General features: G+C 32.0%; 1 protein-coding gene and 1 long non-coding RNA gene across 2 annotated transcripts in view; one reads left to right on the top strand and one right to left on the bottom strand.

The window, feature by feature from the left end:
* LOC134721211 (sodium- and chloride-dependent glycine transporter 1-like) overlaps positions 1–19,300 on the top strand; it is a 50,247-nt gene that overhangs the window by 7,778 nt on the left and 23,169 nt on the right. The window contains exons 3-5 of the mRNA XM_063584015.1: positions 5,219–5,381; positions 7,320–7,451; positions 7,925–8,077. Coding sequence (XP_063440085.1) covers positions 5,219–5,381; positions 7,320–7,451; positions 7,925–8,077 — 448 coding nt within the window. The remainder of the gene's footprint in view (positions 1–5,218; positions 5,382–7,319; positions 7,452–7,924; positions 8,078–19,300) is intronic.
* On the bottom strand, positions 10,530–12,438 carry LOC134721213 (uncharacterized). Its single transcript, XR_010107831.1, has 2 exons — positions 12,349–12,438; positions 10,530–10,917 (listed from the first exon to the last, which is right to left on the bottom strand). It is a non-coding gene; the product is annotated as an uncharacterized LOC134721213 (long non-coding RNA).

The following is a 19,300-nucleotide window of genomic DNA, read 5'->3' as shown; positions in this document are numbered from 1 at the left end:
GGTCGACGGGTTCAACTCATAGTTATATACTTTAATTCAGTCACGGACCCGCGATATCACGGGTGTGTTCTAGTAATTATTAATATTTAAATACATCGTGACCGCGATTTTTTTTTTCTCTCAATAAAATCAGTGGCTAAAAATATCCCGTTTTCCTTCAATTTACATCAGTATTGCTGGATCCTGGAAGCAATTTTTATGCAAACAATTATTATCTGTATTTAAAGATATTTTTGTTAGAAATCAAACTGGTAAGTTAAAAAAAAAAACATATAAAGCAAGATCATAGAACGCAATATAATATTCTTTTTATCGAAGAGGCCTTGAATTTCAATATTGTTGAAAGCCGAACAGACATGTATATAATAGGCGAGTGACTTATTTCAAAAAGACGCTTAGTTAACAACTTTAATGCACCCACCTAACACACAGCTGTATTATATATCATTCGAAAGCTGATAATCTGTACTTTCTGTTTTGGCCGGTCGTAAAAAAATCGTACGGTGCATTTTTTGTTAAATCAAGGTCAAAGGTCATGCAAAAAACATTCCAATTTTTGCGATTATTAAATAAAACGCTATTTTCTAATTCTTGTACCCTAAAATTTTTCAAAAGATCATATGAACTTTATGGAACATGATGTATAATTTCCAAATCAAACAAAAAAAAAGAAATTCGATGAGCAAAATTTCACGAAAATTGAAATTTATCACAAATCCGTAAAAAAACGAAAAATTATTCAAAAAGCAAAATATAGCTTCGGGAATCGATATTTTTATGCTAAAAAATATATATATATATATATATATTTCAGGTCAAGGAATATTTGTTTTGTAATTTTAAGATGTAATTCTTAACTTTTGTTCATGAAACAGCCTTCTATTGAAGTGTTTGCAGTTGCCCAAAAATCTACCATCTTCAAATAGCGATCATTTTGTTAATCTATGTTAAAATAGCACATCGCTAATTGTGAATATCAGGAAGGAGAATGAGATTTCACAATAAAAGAAGGGATATTTAAAGTTAGAACATAATATATGCGAGGAAATTGAGGTTAAACTGATTTTAACTAAGTCAAACTTTTTTACTTTTTGTAATTATGTTAAAATGCAAACATGACTTTGCGACTAAATCGTATGCACCATTGAAATAAGTAACCTTGGTTAGAAACACTTGGTTGTCTAGAGCGGGATGTAAACGAATTGAATAGAATGCGGTTGTTTCTTATTTAGTTTAAAATCATGTTATATTAAATCATATTGATGTTTAGAAGTTTAATCTCTTTAATTATTTGAATAAAAGATGATTTGATAATTTTTTACATAAGCTTTCAAAATACAAAAGCATGTCATTGTGCATGTAAAACACTATAAGGTGTAACACCACTAATTCAGGCCCGGACAGAAAGCACATACCAGAAAGTAGTACATATTTAACACAAAATAGTTCCTACGCATGGACATAACTTTCAAAATTTTTAGAATATTTTATTGATTTTGGTATCAAATGAAAGCTGCATGACTGGTGATCATTGTAGAACAATTTTTGACTGATAAATTTGAATAATAAGAAAATGGCATGAAATTTAAAAAAGAGGGTACATTTTGCCTTTTTGTCATATCGTAAGTACCTGTTTTGGTACATCCGAAGTTCCTGGAACCAGTTCTTTCTTATATGCCATGTAAGGTATGTTGATTTTTTCAGTACAGGACACCAGAAGGTGTTGCTTTGACATGCAATGATTGTCACTTTATTTGAACTTAAAATAAAAGAGGTGTGCCTGCTTGAAACGGAGGAATTTAACATAGAAAGCAATGGGACCTTGAATTAGTGGTGTACTTCCATAAGCAGTGTATAATAACAAAATGAAAAAAGTTAAATACCCTTCCTGACCTTATAAGATCATTTTCTATTTTTGGAGTGATCGTTTTCATGGTATGCTGTGTTTTATGGGCTGTTGTTCGTCTCTTGGACTTTATTTTTTTTTGTTCATATGTTTAATTAGCTTTATTTGATTCATGGTTTTAGATGTTGTTTGTCCCTTTGGTATTTTTTTTACTTAAAAGACATTAAATTGCAGTAATGAAAATCGGCCAAAAATCACCTCAAAGTAAAGTGAAGAAGATGAACGCAATAAGACAAATATACGCGAAAATACTAAGTAACTTAATTTGCTCACGGTGATATATATATAGAACCAAATCGTTGTCATGATACATTTAGCTACACTGATCTATTATTTTAAAAGATTTTACTACTTGAAAAGTGACGAAATATACCAAAGGGACATCAAACTGACAAAGCCGGGCAACAAACGAACAATACAAGCAACAGTATACAAAACACAACATATAAAGCTACAGATTGAGTAACACAAAGCCCCCAAAATATTTTGAGTGAATGCAGGGGCTCCAAAAGGGTAGGCAGAATATGTTCCACATGTGACAACCGTCTTAGTTTAAACATATTTATTTATAGTGGATTGGGAAACAAGTTTTGCCACTTAAATTAATCTCTTTCCACTTTGCGTGTGCAAGTGCTGCCTTGTAGCGGCATTAGTCTGCCCCTTTTCGAAATCAACAAACGTGTGTTAAACGTACAAGAGATATGGCTCTTTTTTTACACGGGTCAGCCATTTATCGTCCACTTCCGACGGACTTTCATTGTTTCCTTAAGACCATACTCACAAATGGTGTCTAGGAAGAGCCGAAAATTTAGTCCCTGAAATTTTCATCATGGAACGGAAATCGAACCAGGAACCTTTGTGTTAGTAGCTCGATACCCTCACCACTACACCACTGCTCTCTTTACCCGTCTTGTAGCTCATGTATTACCTAACTCGGTGCCAAGCCTTATTAGGTTGGTGACATTCACGGCAGAGATGACGGCAATTTGGTGACGTCGACGGAACTTATCAGTCGTCATCTGGCGAAACAGATATCTCATAATTGTCAACCAACTCGTAGTGGCGTCCATGACATTTTCAAAGGGCTGATTTCAACTTTGCATTTGAACTCTGGTCTAGAACCATGTTTAAACCACAATTTTTCTTCAAATGTCCTGTACCAAGTCAGGCGTATGACAGTTGGTATTGCATACTCTGTTTCTTTGTTTGTTGGCGTGTTTGTTTTTGTAGCAGTTCAGTGTTTCTGTTATATCGTTGTGTTCATCTTATAGTTGATGGGTTTCCCTAGTTTTTGCTTTGTGACCCGGATGTATTTCAGTTACTAGTAAATCGATTGATCACTATTGAATAGCGGTATACTATAGTTGCCTTTATTTCAGAGGAGTTGCGGCTCAATGAAATCGGTCTCCTCCTTTAGTAGTATAGATATGCAGGCGATGCTATAATGTTGTTAGATAGAAATGAGAAGTTTGTAATTTTGTAGTAAGGGGTGTTTTTATGGGTTGTTTTATGCACATTTCTTTTATCGTAAAACTTTTTTTCCAACCAACCCTCATTATTGATTTCAAGATACGTGATGGAGTAAACTATATCTGTTGAGTCTTGTATTTCCAATTTCAATGGAAAATACGAGTCCAACATTGTCACAAATTTTGCACTATTTAGTGAGATGACATTATCTATATAGTGGAAAGTGAAGTTTAAAGATAATGATAGCTTCTTTTCGGTCGTCATCAGAAACTCTTGCATGAAGTCATCCTCGTATGAAAAATGAACTAGTCATTCAAGCATTTCAGGAAGTCTAGTTGTAACTTGAATCTTTGCGTATAAATGGATATTTTTTCTTCAAAATTATTCTTATTTTATGAATTAATACATGTAAACAATGAACAACGCAATTCAAGCAATCAAGAAATCAAGTTTTATAATGTGTTTACTAGTTTTTTAAATTCTTTGAAATTTCAATTTTCATCAATCTATTAATATTCATTTTGGTCTAAATTTTCAATTCACATAAAATAAATAAAAAGGTCTGTTTACTACATCAATATTTATAATGAAGCTACAAATCAAACAATTAGAAAGGTCAAAATATGTTTATTTCAGACTGGTAGTTATAATGCAGATTGCAATCTCTTAGTTTCAACCCCTTTATTTCAAGCAATCATTAATAAGATGATTCGCGCATATTTATTTTTACTCTAAATCTTTCAAATTCTTAAGAATTTGTTTATTAAATCTTATATTGACCACATACAATGTTTGAATAGGAAGAAATGCTTGAAAGCAGAGTTTTTGCAGATGGCGGTATTTTGGGCAACTGTATGAGTTGTTATGATTTGCTGTTTGATAAGATGTAAGCATAATTTTAGGAAATTTTATGATGTCAAAAACTTCTTTGATAGTCATAACAGGGTTTTACTTAGTTTATAGTGAGTTGCAGTTGCACCAGAAAGAAAAATTTTTCACACATTTTGTTAACTTTTGCTCGAATTTCAGGAAACATGTGCTCTCTGTCAAAAACCCGCTTTAAATATTAAAAAATGCATTTGAATAATCACTGGTAATCTCTCTGCTAAAAGTTTAAATTGTTTGCATATGTGAATTTAGTATATAAAAGTCATATAATGCAATCAGGCTGGCATCTTCGGAAATATGCACTTATTCGTCCTTGGCCTTTGATCTCGATTTGACGGAAATTGCACCGTGCGATATTTTTACGACCGGGGAAAACAGATAGTACAGATGTGTAGCTTTAAAATGATATATAATTTAGCCGTGTGTTAGGTAGGTGCATTAAAAATTTAATTTGATGGTTTAAGTCACTCGCCTATAACTACAACCAGATAATATTTCTACACTAGTAAATACTTAATATAGAAAGTCCTTGCTACAACGAATGGGACCATAATGACATTATTGTTCTCGTACGATCGAGAGATGTTAAAAAAATACGTATCATGGTAACACTGTTAAAACTATGGTAAAACTATAAACTTGTGTTGTTTATAATATAAATTCAAGTTCTTCGTGTACATATTGTCAATATTTCATTTTATTACTTAAAAAAAATGAAGTGTAGAAAATTCAGGGGAGGCAGTTCCCTCTCCTGCCTCATAGGGAGTTACGGCCATGATTTAAGCTTACAAGAAAGTAAGAAAATTTCAGTGTGAAAACACTTGTTGCAAGGGAAGCGTCACACCTTGGTATATAAATTCTATCCTCTAAATCTTACCCGTATATAACATTTAACTGCTTTATTGAAATTGCAATTTTCTTCTTGCATTGTTGAATAATGTTTTTTTTAACAAGAATGGGACCAAAAATGACAGTGTGGAGATTGGAGAACCAGTCAAAATTATGGAACGTGGCCAATGGGGTGGTAAACTTGAATTCATATTGACCTGTGTTGGATACGCTGTAGGTCTGGGTAATGTCTGGAGATTCCCTTACCTGGCTTTTAAAAATGGTGGTGGTAAGTATTGAAACATACATATTTTATCTATCTGTATATATAATGATAAACTGTGTGATTATTAAGGTCTTGCCAAATCAAACTGAATTTGTTCAACTCTTGGTGTTAGTACGCGAGCAATGCATTATCTCATTAATGTATGATGTATGGTGGTTATTCGTTAAACGCACAGTAGCAAATTTCCGGCAAAATGTTTGAAGTTTGATGGTTAAATGTTCAATGTCCAGTGGCAAATATTTCATGCATATGCAGGACGAGATAATGTTTGAAAGTTATTTTTGTGACAATTTATTGAAAAGTAAGCCTGAATTACAATTGCATGATCTGAGAAAGGCCGAAGAACTGACATATCAAAGACATGACATCTCATTTCAACTATATGTAAAAGCTATTTTGTAAGTAAAGATTCTAAACAATTTCAAATAATGAAGAAATCTATTCATATTGAGTATGTTACTGCAACAACACATCAACCAAGAAATACTCAGGATAATTTAAAATTTATGAAATGCGATTGTTTTTATTGAAATTTGTTGTTTTAAGTTTTCAAAAATCAGTTATATAATAGTTCATTGAAAAACTGGTCATTATCGTGATAAATGGTCTGCACACAGGACACTGGTATTGACTAATACAGCGATAATGACCGAGCCATTGGCGTGTTCATTATCACTGATACAGTCAATAACACTGTTCTGCGGGCAGTCCATATATCACGATGATGACCAGTTTTTGCAGGACCACCGTTGAGGGAAAATTCGTCTGGTTACATTTAGTTGTTTTAGCATACTAAGTAGTTCCACACTCCGTCAAATGGCAAATAGCTCATGTTTATTCAGAACGAAAACACATTTTATTTAGAATTAAAACTAATAAGGAAGATTTTGCAGAGTTGATCAATAAAGATTAAGGCGGAAAATAATTAATGCCACTAGTGAAAATAAGAAATGTTAGGTAGTCTTAGAATTTTTATTATACAAGAGGTCACATATACCGTCTAATCTGTTAACATGCTACATTGGGTTATGATCATTAGGGTTATGGTTATGATAGTTAGGATTGCGTATTTATGCATCCCAAACAGCCAACTGAACACATTTGACAATGACTGTCCCTCTGGTATCTTTCGCCCTTCTCTTGTACCAGTTTTACGGACTGTCGAAAGGGTTATTCTAGGACACAGTTGATAAAACGCCTAAAATAGTAAATTTCGTTACAATGCTGCTTTAATAATCTGTCTATCTTTTTTTTTTGAATTATTTATATTTTGTTGAAATATTATACTGCGTGATTAATTGGGATTTTAACAAATATAAAAGAAAATCATTGGACAATACAGGAAAAAATCATTTTCATGGTTAATCATTTTAGTAACTTCATAATACACACTAACATTGAATGTCCTAGTCAGATATTCAATACAGCTAATTTCTTTATAGAAATGGTATGAAAAACGATATGAGTAATGAGTTTTTGATGGTTATAAAATTGAGAATGGAAATGGGGAATGTTTCAAAATGACAACAACCCGACCAAATAAAAAAACAACAGCAGAAGGTCACCAACAGGTCTTCAATGTACGAGAAATTCCCGCACCCGTAGGCGTCCTTCAGCTGGCCCCTAAACAAATATATACTAGTTCAGTGATAATGAACGCCATACTTATTTCCAAATTGTACACAAAATCTAGAATAAAAATAATACAAGACTAACAAAGGCCAGAGGCTTCTGACTTGGGACAGGCGCAAAAATGCGGCGGGGTTAAACATGTTTGTGAGATCTCAACCCTCCCCCTATACCTCTAACCGATGTAGAAAAGTAAACGCATAACGATACGCACATTAAAATTCAGTTCAAGAGAAGTAAATACATGTATGACATGTTCTGACAAAAACATATGCTTTATTTTTTACTTTAATGACTTTCACGTTCTTTCAGGTGCCTTTCTCATTCCATACTGGTTCATGCAACTTTTTGTCGGAATGCCGCTTTTCTTTATGGAGCTGTCATTTGGACAATTTGCTAGTCTAGGTCCATTGGCAATATGGAAAGTCAACCCACTCTTTAAAGGTATTCATTTTACTTTTAAAACACTTTAAATGCTAGAGTGCAATATTACAGAAACTTGCAGGTCTGAGCATCAAGAAAACCAAGAACATTGAAGAAGACGAATAAGACAACTATGTCTAGAATATAACAAAATCAAACGTGTTACATGGAAAAGTTATGTTCATAAACACACAACGACCTTATGTCTTGTGAAAACACATCACTGAAATAAAATTTGAAATCGCTTTTACTTACTTTTATTATGATAGGCACTTAGTTGTCTTTGTATCGAGACAACTTTTAATTTTTAAGATATAAGGATAATCATAAACACACACTTTTGTATTGAGCTTTATGTTGTAATTTTGAATTTTGTCGAAGGTGCTCGTTTTCCCCTTGAATTGTATGACTTTAAAAATACGTTCTTGAAATTTCGCGAATGTATAGAAAAAGGTTAAAACAAATATCATAAAGGTTGCAATTTATCATTTCAGGTTTGGGTTACTGTTCAGTGATAGTTTCAGCCGTCATAGGATTGTATTATAATGTTATCATCGGCTATTGTTTCTTCTTTTTCTTTGCATCAATGTCTGATCCGTTACCATGGAGTCAGGAAGTGACGTCACATAATAATACAAACAGTACAGGTGAATTAATAGAATTGGACAATGCTTACTTGCGTTGCTTTATATTAATATTAAATTTGTAACAAATAAACAACAAAAAAAGACAGGATGAAGATACTAAAATGATGTTCAAACTCTTAAGTTAAATATTTATAACTAACGACGCCATGGCAAAAAGATGAACAACAGAAAACAATTTATAGACGCTTTCAAATTCATTACATGGAACGCGAAAGTATAGGAAAAAAGTGGATAATTATTCAAAATTTGAAACAATAGATTGTTGTACCTAAGAAAATGAAAAGTTTAAACGCAATGATATTTAACTCTCTAAATTCTTAGCTTATGAAAATTAATGAAAGGTTAGTGCAACTTAGAATCAAATTCATAACAGTGTGGTCGACGGTAAAACGTTTATTAGTAATTCTATTGAGAAATTTACCTATAACTTGTTTGTCGTTGGCGATGATTTTATGCTCACTCAGACTATCGGAGGCCTTCAAGTGGGGATTTAAATAATCACTTGTTACACATTTTGATAAATAAAATGAAACTTTCTTTTCACAAATCATTTGTAAGGAATTTGTTTTAAATAATTGTTATACCATCACTTACAACAGTTTCCCTTTTTTAGAATATTAATGTCTCGAGCTGATATCAATCTTCTTCTTTCGTAATTCCCTCCTGTTTAGGAGCACTCGGATGAGACCGATAAATGTTAACAGTATATGTACATTAAAACACCCAATAAATCCTCTGTAAAATATGAATGAACAGCATCCTCCACCATAAAAACCAGTGTATTTACAACAAGTCGTGAATTTATATATAAGCATTAATATAGGACTTTTAAAGTAATGTAATATTAAAATGACAAGAGATATATTTTAAAATAAATTACATGTTCGTCAGGCTCGGGAATCATAATTTTAAGCAGGGGCTTTTCAATGCAATATTAAATCATAAGCATGACTAATTTGGATGTTGAGTTATATTATTTTATTAGGCTTAACGTTAATATAAACTTTTAAACTGCCAAGATATAGTATAATTAGCATGTACTTCAAGTGTAAGAATAAAGTATCTAAATGTTCTTATAAGATGAAAATTTATATAATCTGAAATCATGACTTTGATGTTATAGAAGTATTATTTTGATTAGTTTAATAATGTTCGTATGGCGTACTACTTTTAAGTTTTTTGATATGAGACTGGCTGGACCATACACAGAGATATACCCCTAACTCCACGCACTAGTAATAATAATAATAATAATAAAAAAAGTTTATTCATGGTAAAAAAAAAAAAAAAATTAAGTTAATGGGGACCCGCGTTATTTCAGAAAATATCTTATTGATTAAGAGAACAAAAACTTCTACGTTGTGATCATTTAACAGTGGCCTACTATTTATTCAATGCTAATCATGTGGGCTTTGTTTTGTTTTTTTATACCATAACTCGGTTCGTTCATTCAGATATTTGTCAGTTTGCCTTGGCTCTTCAAGTCCAACACACAACTTCTCACGAAATTAGTATTTTTCTTACAAAAATTACATCCATGTGATGTATCTTTTCATGGAGAATGAATGTTGCACCTTATTTTATTTGTTGTCGGGTTTTTGTTTTTGTTTCTGTATCATTGACGTAATAGACAACCTGACTCTTCTTTATTCAAATTTAAAAACATACGAGATGGCAATTATGACACAAAATAACTAAATTAAACTTACAGCAGAAGAAAGATAATGAACATCGCTTTTATAGTCTACTAAATATCGAAGTCACAAAGTGGTCTTTTAAAAATGATGTAAATTTATAAAGGAAACAACAAACAAAATAGTTCGAATATTTATATTGGAAAAAGTAACGGTGTGTAAATCATAACAATTAACACTGGACACTTTTAATTTGCAAAACACTCATTTGCAAATCCGCCGCCGCCTCAAACAAGAGATACAATATCATGTATACAACCAAAATGTGCAGAATTACATGGGATTCAATAATTTCATTGGTTTTCTACAGTTGCTTTCATATTTATTTTGCAATTTGAATTATAAAAACATGGGATTTTCAATATCCCATGGGACAGGGCAAAATCCCATGGGATTTACCATTATCCCATGGGATTTTGGTTAAATCCCATGGGATTTTTTTTTGTCCCATGGGATTATTGTAGTCCCATGGGATATTTGTTGTCCCATGGGACAAAAAAAATCCCATGGGATTTTTATTATCCCATGGGATTTTTAATATCCCATGGGACAAATTAAAATCCTATGGGATTCTAATTGTAAATATATAAATATAAATAAACAGTAATGTGTATGTTACAATGTATTCTATATTGGTAGTAAATTATTATAAGATGAATCTTTTTAATTGAATATCTTTTTTTCTTGGGAATTGTTAATTTAGCATATTGTTCTTTAACTGTTCAAAACTAAACTTTTAAACAACAAAGCAGATAATGTAAGTATCAATATATGTTTATTCATGAATTATAGAAAACTTTCTTGAAACACAATTATTTGCCATTTGAAATCAATAAAAACTCTATTGTTAGGCTTAACATACTAGTAGCTATTTAAGTAAATCTATTTTTTTCACAATATCCCTCAACACAAAACATTAATAGTTTCTTATCATCCAGCATTGTTTGATGGTATAGTCCACTTTTTGGACATTCAGCACAAAACTTTGACATTATTGTGGTTTCAATATTTTTTTGAATTTAAAAGAACTTCAAATCATTCACAGAGTGATGAAAATAATAACTGATCCAACTTTTGTCTTTGAATTTATTCTGGTCTTGTTTCTATGTTTTCTCCATGTATTCTAGGTGGTGAATTTCAATCCTTCTGAAAAAGTACCAATAAAATCTAAAGTAATGGATTATACAAAATTGTTTTCATACATGTAGCAATAATATGATTTTCAATAAAAATAGCTATGCGGTATGGATTTTACTGATTGTTAAAGGTTGTCCAGTGTCATCAGTTGCTAACGGCCTACATCCTTTGGTCTCTGATGGAGGGTTGTCAAATTAGCAATATACCACATCTTCCTATTCTAATACCATATACCAATCAATAAATTTATTCTTCTTTATAACATTTGGGTATTTTCCCAATTTATATACATAATATATATATATATACTGTAAATTCGTAATTAATGCGAGTTGTTTTTTTTTGGGAAAAATGCAACAGAGTTGTAAATGCAATAATTTAAACTCGCATTATGAAATATTTTATATGGATTAAACAGGATTTTTCTCAAAAGCGTAAAATTCAAAATCGCATTTAAGTCTAAAATGACAGAATCGCAATAATAAATGCATGCAATAATTTATGAATTTACTGTATAAAGATCAATGTTGAAACTTTAGACAACTATAATAACATTCCATTATTCACAAGAATTTGCAATATATTATACAAAATACAGACAACAGAAACAATATTTCTTTAAGCTTTTGAAGTTCAGACAGATTTCAATTTGTGTTTTATTTCAATGAAAAAATACCTTGAACTCTTTGAACATATTGGAAATTATAACATTGATACAAAAAAAATATGTATGTTTTATCCTTATTTTTTGTGTTGTTGGCTTGCTGTCTCATTTTAATATACACTTAAACATACATCAATAATCTTCTTCTTTATTAAAAGTAAAAATGGGATATTTTTGATTTTGATATCCCAAAACATTATAGTTCTATCATGTTTATCAAATAACTTATTACAAAAAATGTACCAAGTTCAAAAACACCAATGTGTTTGATATTAATTTTAAGACATGTATAAATGTTCCAGACCATATCAGTATTCAGATCTTACTTTTACGGTCCAGAACTTACAGTCCCACCATATGTGTACAGTCAGACCATATAAGTATACTTGTACTGTCTGGTACCAGCTCGACCAAACCTGTGTTTTTATTTTAACTGCAATTAAACATTTTGTATTAATCTATTAAAGATTTCAGTTATGTTGATCTGTACTGTACATTTGTTTGTTATAAACTTGACCAACTTCTTAAAATTGGGCAGACTGTATGCGTACAGTCCAAATACTTGTATGTTCTGGAACATAAACATGATTAATAAGCATTTGGCAGAATGTCGTGCTAAAATCCCATTAATATTAGTACTAAATTTTGAGTATACATGTAAATCCACCAGTTACTTACTGAAATTCATGGTGAACACTCACCAAAAACTTACAATTTAGAGGAAAGACTTGAAAGATGAATGCACTAACACTATCAAAACAGAGCATAAAACTTACCGAAGAACAAGATGTTCTACATTTATCCAGGAGCAGGATAATTGAAAAGGTTTTTTTTTCTTTCTCTGCTGTCCATCATATAACCTTTGAATTCATTCATGCAAAGTATGAAAATCTGCAAAGTAACTTATCCACATTTTGAATTTTGAACTGCATACTTGTCCTTTTCATCTTGCTGACAACCTAAACATAAAAAATGATAAAAACATAATTCTAGATTGACTTTATGTTTTTATTTTTGTTGGTACATGTACAAACAATTTTCCCAACTTTAAAACGAAAACATCATCACCAAAGAGGGGGTCATACTAACCTCCGAAATATTTAAACAAACCGAAATTATTACTGAAGATTGATTAAGATCTTGTCGTAAATTAATGGCATAGATACTCTTATTTTTGAAAACTTGATGTCTATTGCATACTTATATTCCTTTGTATGTGAGTATGCATATTAAGATGGACTCCATGGACTTTAATGTAAGCATGATTAATTTTACAGTCACTGACAGTTTTTCAGCTCTATGTGTACATTTTGAGAGAATCTTGCAATACTGTATATTCTGATATTCAGAACTTATTGTGAGGTTTTTATTAATACAACTGAAAGCTGTATCTCGTTTTCATTTCTGATACATATTTATGAGCTGAAGACCAGTGCTGAATTTTTCTCACTGCATTGAAGACCCATATATATATAGGTGACCTTCGGCCTTTGTCTGCTCTTTGATTGGGTTGTTGTCTCTTTGTCAAATTCCCAGTTTCCACTTCCCATTTTATATCATGTATGCTGTTTTTTCTTAAATTACAATATTCAATCATGCAATTTTGTCCATTATTGAAAATACGATAAGCAAAAATAAATGCACAAAAAATTTAACATTGTTATATATATATGTAAAAGACTTTTTTTTAAATTCAAAACAGTTGCCTACACTGTTAATTTCCTTGTTTGATTTCATATTTTTAAAGCCTTTATAGCTAGCTAGATGGTATGCTGGGGCGGATCCAGCCATTTTAAAAAGGGGGGGTTCCCAACCCAAGACAAAGGGGATGGTCCTATATTCATTTGATTTGTTTTATTGTCTCATACAAGAATATATATGGTTTGAGGGTGGGGATCAGGGATCCTGAAATTTTTTCACCTAACCACTGGATGACAGGGGATCTCAACCATTTAAAAGTTTCTCAAACATGTGGGGTGGGGGTGAACCCCATGGACTCTCCCTATATATCCTTTGATTTGTTTTATTGTTCTATACAAGAATATATAAATATGGTTTAGGGGTGGGGATCTTGACCGTTTACAAGTTTTCAAACTAGAGGGGGTGGGACTTCTATTTTATTTTATTTCATTATTAATTTTATTGTCCCCGAAAAGAATATATATGGTTTAGGGGTGGGGATCTGGATCGTTCACAAGATAATAGCACATTCTCAAATTGAACAGGGTGGGGTAACCCCCAAAGACCTCCTTTTAATTTCATTTGATTTGTTTTATCGTCCCATTCAAGAATATATATGGTTTAGGGATGGGGATCTGGACCGTTAACAAGATAATAGCATATTCTCAAATTGAAAGGGTGGGGATAATACCTCCCATGGACTCCCCCTAAAATACCTTTTAGTAAGCCCCAATGCACAGATAGTTCACAGTATTTTCCCTTGATTTACACTTAAGAAAAGAATATACACTATACAGGTGTAATTTTATTTTTAAAAGATAATACAACTGAACTGCTGAAGACTACCATGATCACAGTGGTGGATCCAGAATTTTTCATAAGTGGGGCCCACCGACTGCCTAAGAGAGGCCTGCTCCTGCCATGACTCAGTGATTCCATATATAATCAACTAATTCTTTTCCCAAACAGGGGGCCCTGAACTCCTGATCCCCCCCTTTTTTTTTCCTCATTTCAATCACCCTGATATAAATTTAAATTTATCACTTACAATAGGAATGGTTTGAATTCCCCAATAATTCTTATATACCATTAATATCAACATATTTCATTTTTGATAAATGAAAGGCAAAAGTTTTCTATGGGTAGAAATGGATAGTGGGAAGCTTTCAGATTCACACCATGCCGGTGGCTGTGTTCAAAGTGCTGGGTTTTTATGACCCTCGTTGTTTGCGGACTAACTATTTAGGCCAGTGGTGTATAATAGTGTGCGTGCACTGAGACTACTATAGTAGTCTCAGGCGTGCATTAATCTTCTATACCTTCTTAATCAATATATTCAAACACTGACGGCAAGTGTTGTATAATAGTGTGCGTGCATTAATCTTCTATACCTTCTTAATCAATATATTCAAACACTGACGGCAAGTGTTGTAATGATGTATCAATGTCTTTTTGAAATCCCCGTGCTATTTACATGTGGGATCGAGAATGCAGGGGAAGGAAACTTGTCGATTATGTTTATTTCTAAGCCAAAATAAAATGGGCCGCCGTAAAATTAACCTTTGGTAATAACAGTGCATGTAAGGCTCGTCTCGGAGGGGTGTCTTTTTTCTGTCTTCTTTTTTTAGTTATATTTTTAATAACTTACACTTTCTTTCCATTATTCTCTTTCTTTCACTATTCTTTATTCCTTTTAACTTTGTCCTTTGTTCTCTATTCTGTTAATTCACATCCATACCCTCTTATGTGTATGTGGACTTACTGTAGTTTATTTTTTAGTTCTGGCAGAGATATTAGATACAATATGTATGTCTCTGGTTCTGGTATAATGCGATAAGTCAATTTCTTTTTCATGCAGTGTCATGAAATATAATGGTTTTATGAATATCAGCCAAGATTGTGGGCAACATTTTAATAAACAATTCAACACTATACACGTTATGTGAATTTTATTAAAATCGATGAAGAACATGAACTTGACAGCTAGTGCCCCTTAAACAGGTAAAGTTCAATTAACAAATTCTGATCTACTGCCATTCAACACCAAATTACTTACTTGCTGTATATTGATAAATGTGATTGTATATTGTCAATACCTCAACATCGAGAATACGTCATGTGAGGTGTTGGTCGCTACGTTTGAGAGACAGAAAAACATCCAGGTAAAAAGTGTAGAATTTTGTTTTTGAAAATTTGAGTTGTAAATTTTCCTAAAAAGTACTTAATTCCGTTCATCTAGTTGTAAATTTTCCTAAAAAAAGTACTTATTTCCGTTCATCTATTATGGGTATAAACTAAACTGAACAAGAAAAGTATTAGTAAACAGACAGAAAGTCCGACGTTGAATTAATTATTTTACAATTAATTGTTTAAATATATGAGAGAATGTTTTAGGCGAATTTTCTTTAATTACAGATAAATGTATTTTAGGTTCAGGAAATGATTTATTCTTCGGGTACGTCTAAACAACCGGCCGCTCCACAAAGTGCACTCAGGACCCATTACCGTAATCATATCTGCACACATGATGGATGTTTATATTCGTTATACGCTTCTTATTTTAGAGTTAAATTTTGGTAGAAGTTGAAATCGCTGGGGCGGATCCAGCCATTTTAAAAAGGGGGGTCCTAACCCAGGACAAAAAAGGGGGGTCAACTACATGACCCCATTCAAATGCATTGATCGGCCAAAAAAGGGGGGTTCCAACCCCCCGGACCCCCCTCCCCCCTCTGGATCCGCGCCTGAATCGAACTTAGATAGATATGTTAATTCTTATAAAATAATGAGGACACGTGTCACTGATTACACAACTACTGAGCCATGAATTAGCCAATCAACAAAATTGATTGGATTGACTTTATTGTTTTTTAGGAATTGTATTGTTTAGTTCAGTTTTACCTTTAACATGAATTTGCATATAGAAAAAATAAACTATATATCTCATTCGATGTGCTTTTTCAGTTTATTTTTCATGATGACGGGTAAATTAATTTGTTGTGTTTTGCAGTTCACGAATAAAGAAAATTATTTTATAGTTGCGTTTTTTCTGTAACAAGTTCGATTTTTGTTTTTCAGTGTGATTCTTTTCTCTCTCTTCCTCTAAATAAAGTTTTTAAACAAACACAATGTTGAATGAATATCAAATTTTATTACATTTGTATATTTTTATTCTCAACAAACCATTTAATTATACAAGAGAAGACAATTATGTACAATATTCAGTTTAACCTTAACGGAAATCTGTGCACGAAGACTTAGTCGTGGTTTGAACGGATTTCGTGTCAATAAACTGTCTTCGAAATAGTCTTTCTTTGTTAATGTTTGTGTCATTTTGGTCTTTTGTGGATAGTTGTCTCATTAGCAATCATACCACATCTTCTTTTTTTATAATTTCTCGCTACTACAATCTAACTCACATATTTTCTAGAAATAATTATACCCAAAATATCATAATTTTCAAAAAACGGAGACGAAAACGGAGACAAGTTCATTTTCAGAATTTATTTTCGCATTGAAATTCGTTTCAGGCTTGTGAAACTGGACAAAACGACTTTAATTAGAGAAAAAAACTTAATAAAAACGGATTTCTTAAAATATTCGTATAACTCAAAAATAAAATTCCTGGACAAGTTCGATAAAAATGAGAAATAACATCTAACTACATGTATATGAGTTTGATTGTTTGAAAAGTACGGCTTTTACCGTTAAGAACGGATTCCATATACAAAACCTTAATTAATATAAATTCTTTTAAAGTATGAACATTTATTTCCCTTTTCAAACTCGTGCAAATAATTAATTACTGGTCGAGGACATGATAATAAAATTAAGAATAAAACTTTAAAATTTATGGAACGAAATTTTAATAAAAGACGAAAATCTTAAAAGATCGTGATATTCATTCTAAACGTCACAATATTACTTCCCGCATGGTCACACTGTACTAACAACACAATATATAAAACAACAATAAAGATAATCCAACTAATTTTGTTGATTGGATAATTCATGGCTCAGTAGTTGTGTAATCAGTGACACGTGCCCTTATTATTTACTAAGAATTACAAATGTAACATATCTATCTAAGTTCGATTTCAAATTCTGCCAAATTTAACTCTAAAATAAGAAGCGTATAAAGAATATATGCATCCATCCTGTGTGCGATGACTATAAAGGGTCCTGAGTGCACTTCGTATGTCATGAGTGCAATCAGGAGGTCCTTCAAGCGGTGTTTAGACGTACTGTTATTCTCCTGGAAGCTTCAATTTTTTTTTATCAATAACTTTTACACAAGGAGAAAATTTAGTTTTTTTTACAGCATGAACCCCAGTTAATGAGCAAACACAAATTAAGAAAGAAAATCGTTTACAATTAAATTTTATAGAAGGAGAAAAAAGGGTGGGTGGGTAATAAACAAATTTGATTTACGCTCACATACTTCTAAACAGATTTGCATATGTAAGCTCTATATAGATAATGTTAAATTATTTCAGGAGTTTTGAAAAAAGAATATATACAGTTTAATTTCGACTAAAATAGTGATTCTTTTTATAGATTTGGTACCACAGTTTCGACTCAACATTTCATTTTGAATTGTTAGATGGCAAACTCTTTAGGAGAATATTTTATCTGTTCTTTATGTAATTATGGTGATATTGGCGATAATATTCATTATAACAAGGCCTTGTACGAATCCTTGATTATAGAATGCAATATAAAAAGACGAAAGTAGACAAACCCTAATTATGCAGGGTTTCACAAGTTGATCTCCAAGCGGCCCACATTGTACATATAATAAGATCTATATTTTTCAACGTTTTCAAAATGAAATAACTTGAATTGAAAATTTCCCTACTGTGAAAAATTGTTATTTCTAAACGTCTTTAATTATTATTTCGAAAAAAAAAATTATTTAGCATATTCATATATTTTCATAATTTTTTCCAAGGAAACCTTTTTTTTGCAAAGTTTACTTCTATATGTTTTTAACCATCACCAGCGACTTATTTTCTGCCATCACCAATTAGTCCTAATTATTAAAGATCAATTGACCAAATTCAAATGATGATTGGTATATCGTATTGAATATGACCATCGGTCATCCGTGACGTATCCCAAATAACGACGCATGCCGATAGATAGATCATAGTTTATTAATTAGCGTCTCGCAATTTAAATTTCTTCAAGGGGACTTAATTAAACCAGTTACTATACAAATCTTGAAAAAACGATGTACATGTACTTTTTAATATTTTTAAAACAAATTACGAAAACGTTTAGTGTAAAAATCACCGAATATAATGTTTCTTTCTTGCAGGTTTTCGCATTTGTAAATTTGGAATTCTAATGCAAAAGACAGTCGATTCAAACTGAAATAACTTCTTTAAAGATGGTTGGATTTTTTCAGAAACACATGTATTATATATGTCTCAATACATGTATTATATGTCTCTGATTTTATCAAAACAATAATTACAAAATTATAAAATATGTTAGTTATCGAATGTATACCCTGAACTCTTATATATATACATGCCCTAAGTTACTTAATGTCCTGTGTGCAACCAGGAGATCCTGAACGGTCTTTAAACGTACCATTATTTTATATGCATATATTCAAAGCTGTTTTTAATTATATGCATACTAGGTATCAGTGGCGGATCCAGGGGGAGGGTTTCGGGGGTTGGAACCACCCCATTTTTGAACGATCAATGCATTTGAATGGGGACATATGGTAGGAACCAACCCTCCCCCTTTGTCCTGGGTTGGGACCCCCTCCTTTTCAAATGGCTGGCTCCGCCGCAGAGGTATATTTATATATATGTGTGTGTACCAGCCCCCTCCTAAATCTTGGGAAACAAATGGTAGATTATATAGGGAATCACGGAAGCATGACTGGACGTGACCCCTCTAAGGCAGTCAATGAGTCCCCACTTATGAAAATTTCTGGATCAATCATTGCTTAGTTCTAGTTATCTTAGGTCCTAGTGTGAAATAAAGCCAATAGGTCTTTTTAAACACATCTTTATTCATACATGTGTATATACG

This window comes from Mytilus trossulus, chromosome 6 (genome assembly GCF_036588685.1).
Source record: "Mytilus trossulus isolate FHL-02 chromosome 6, PNRI_Mtr1.1.1.hap1, whole genome shotgun sequence".
Lineage (NCBI taxonomy): Eukaryota > Metazoa > Mollusca > Bivalvia > Mytilida > Mytilidae > Mytilus > Mytilus trossulus.
The sequence above is the reverse complement of the archived record's forward strand: the minus strand, read 5'-3'. Positions and strand labels throughout refer to the sequence as shown.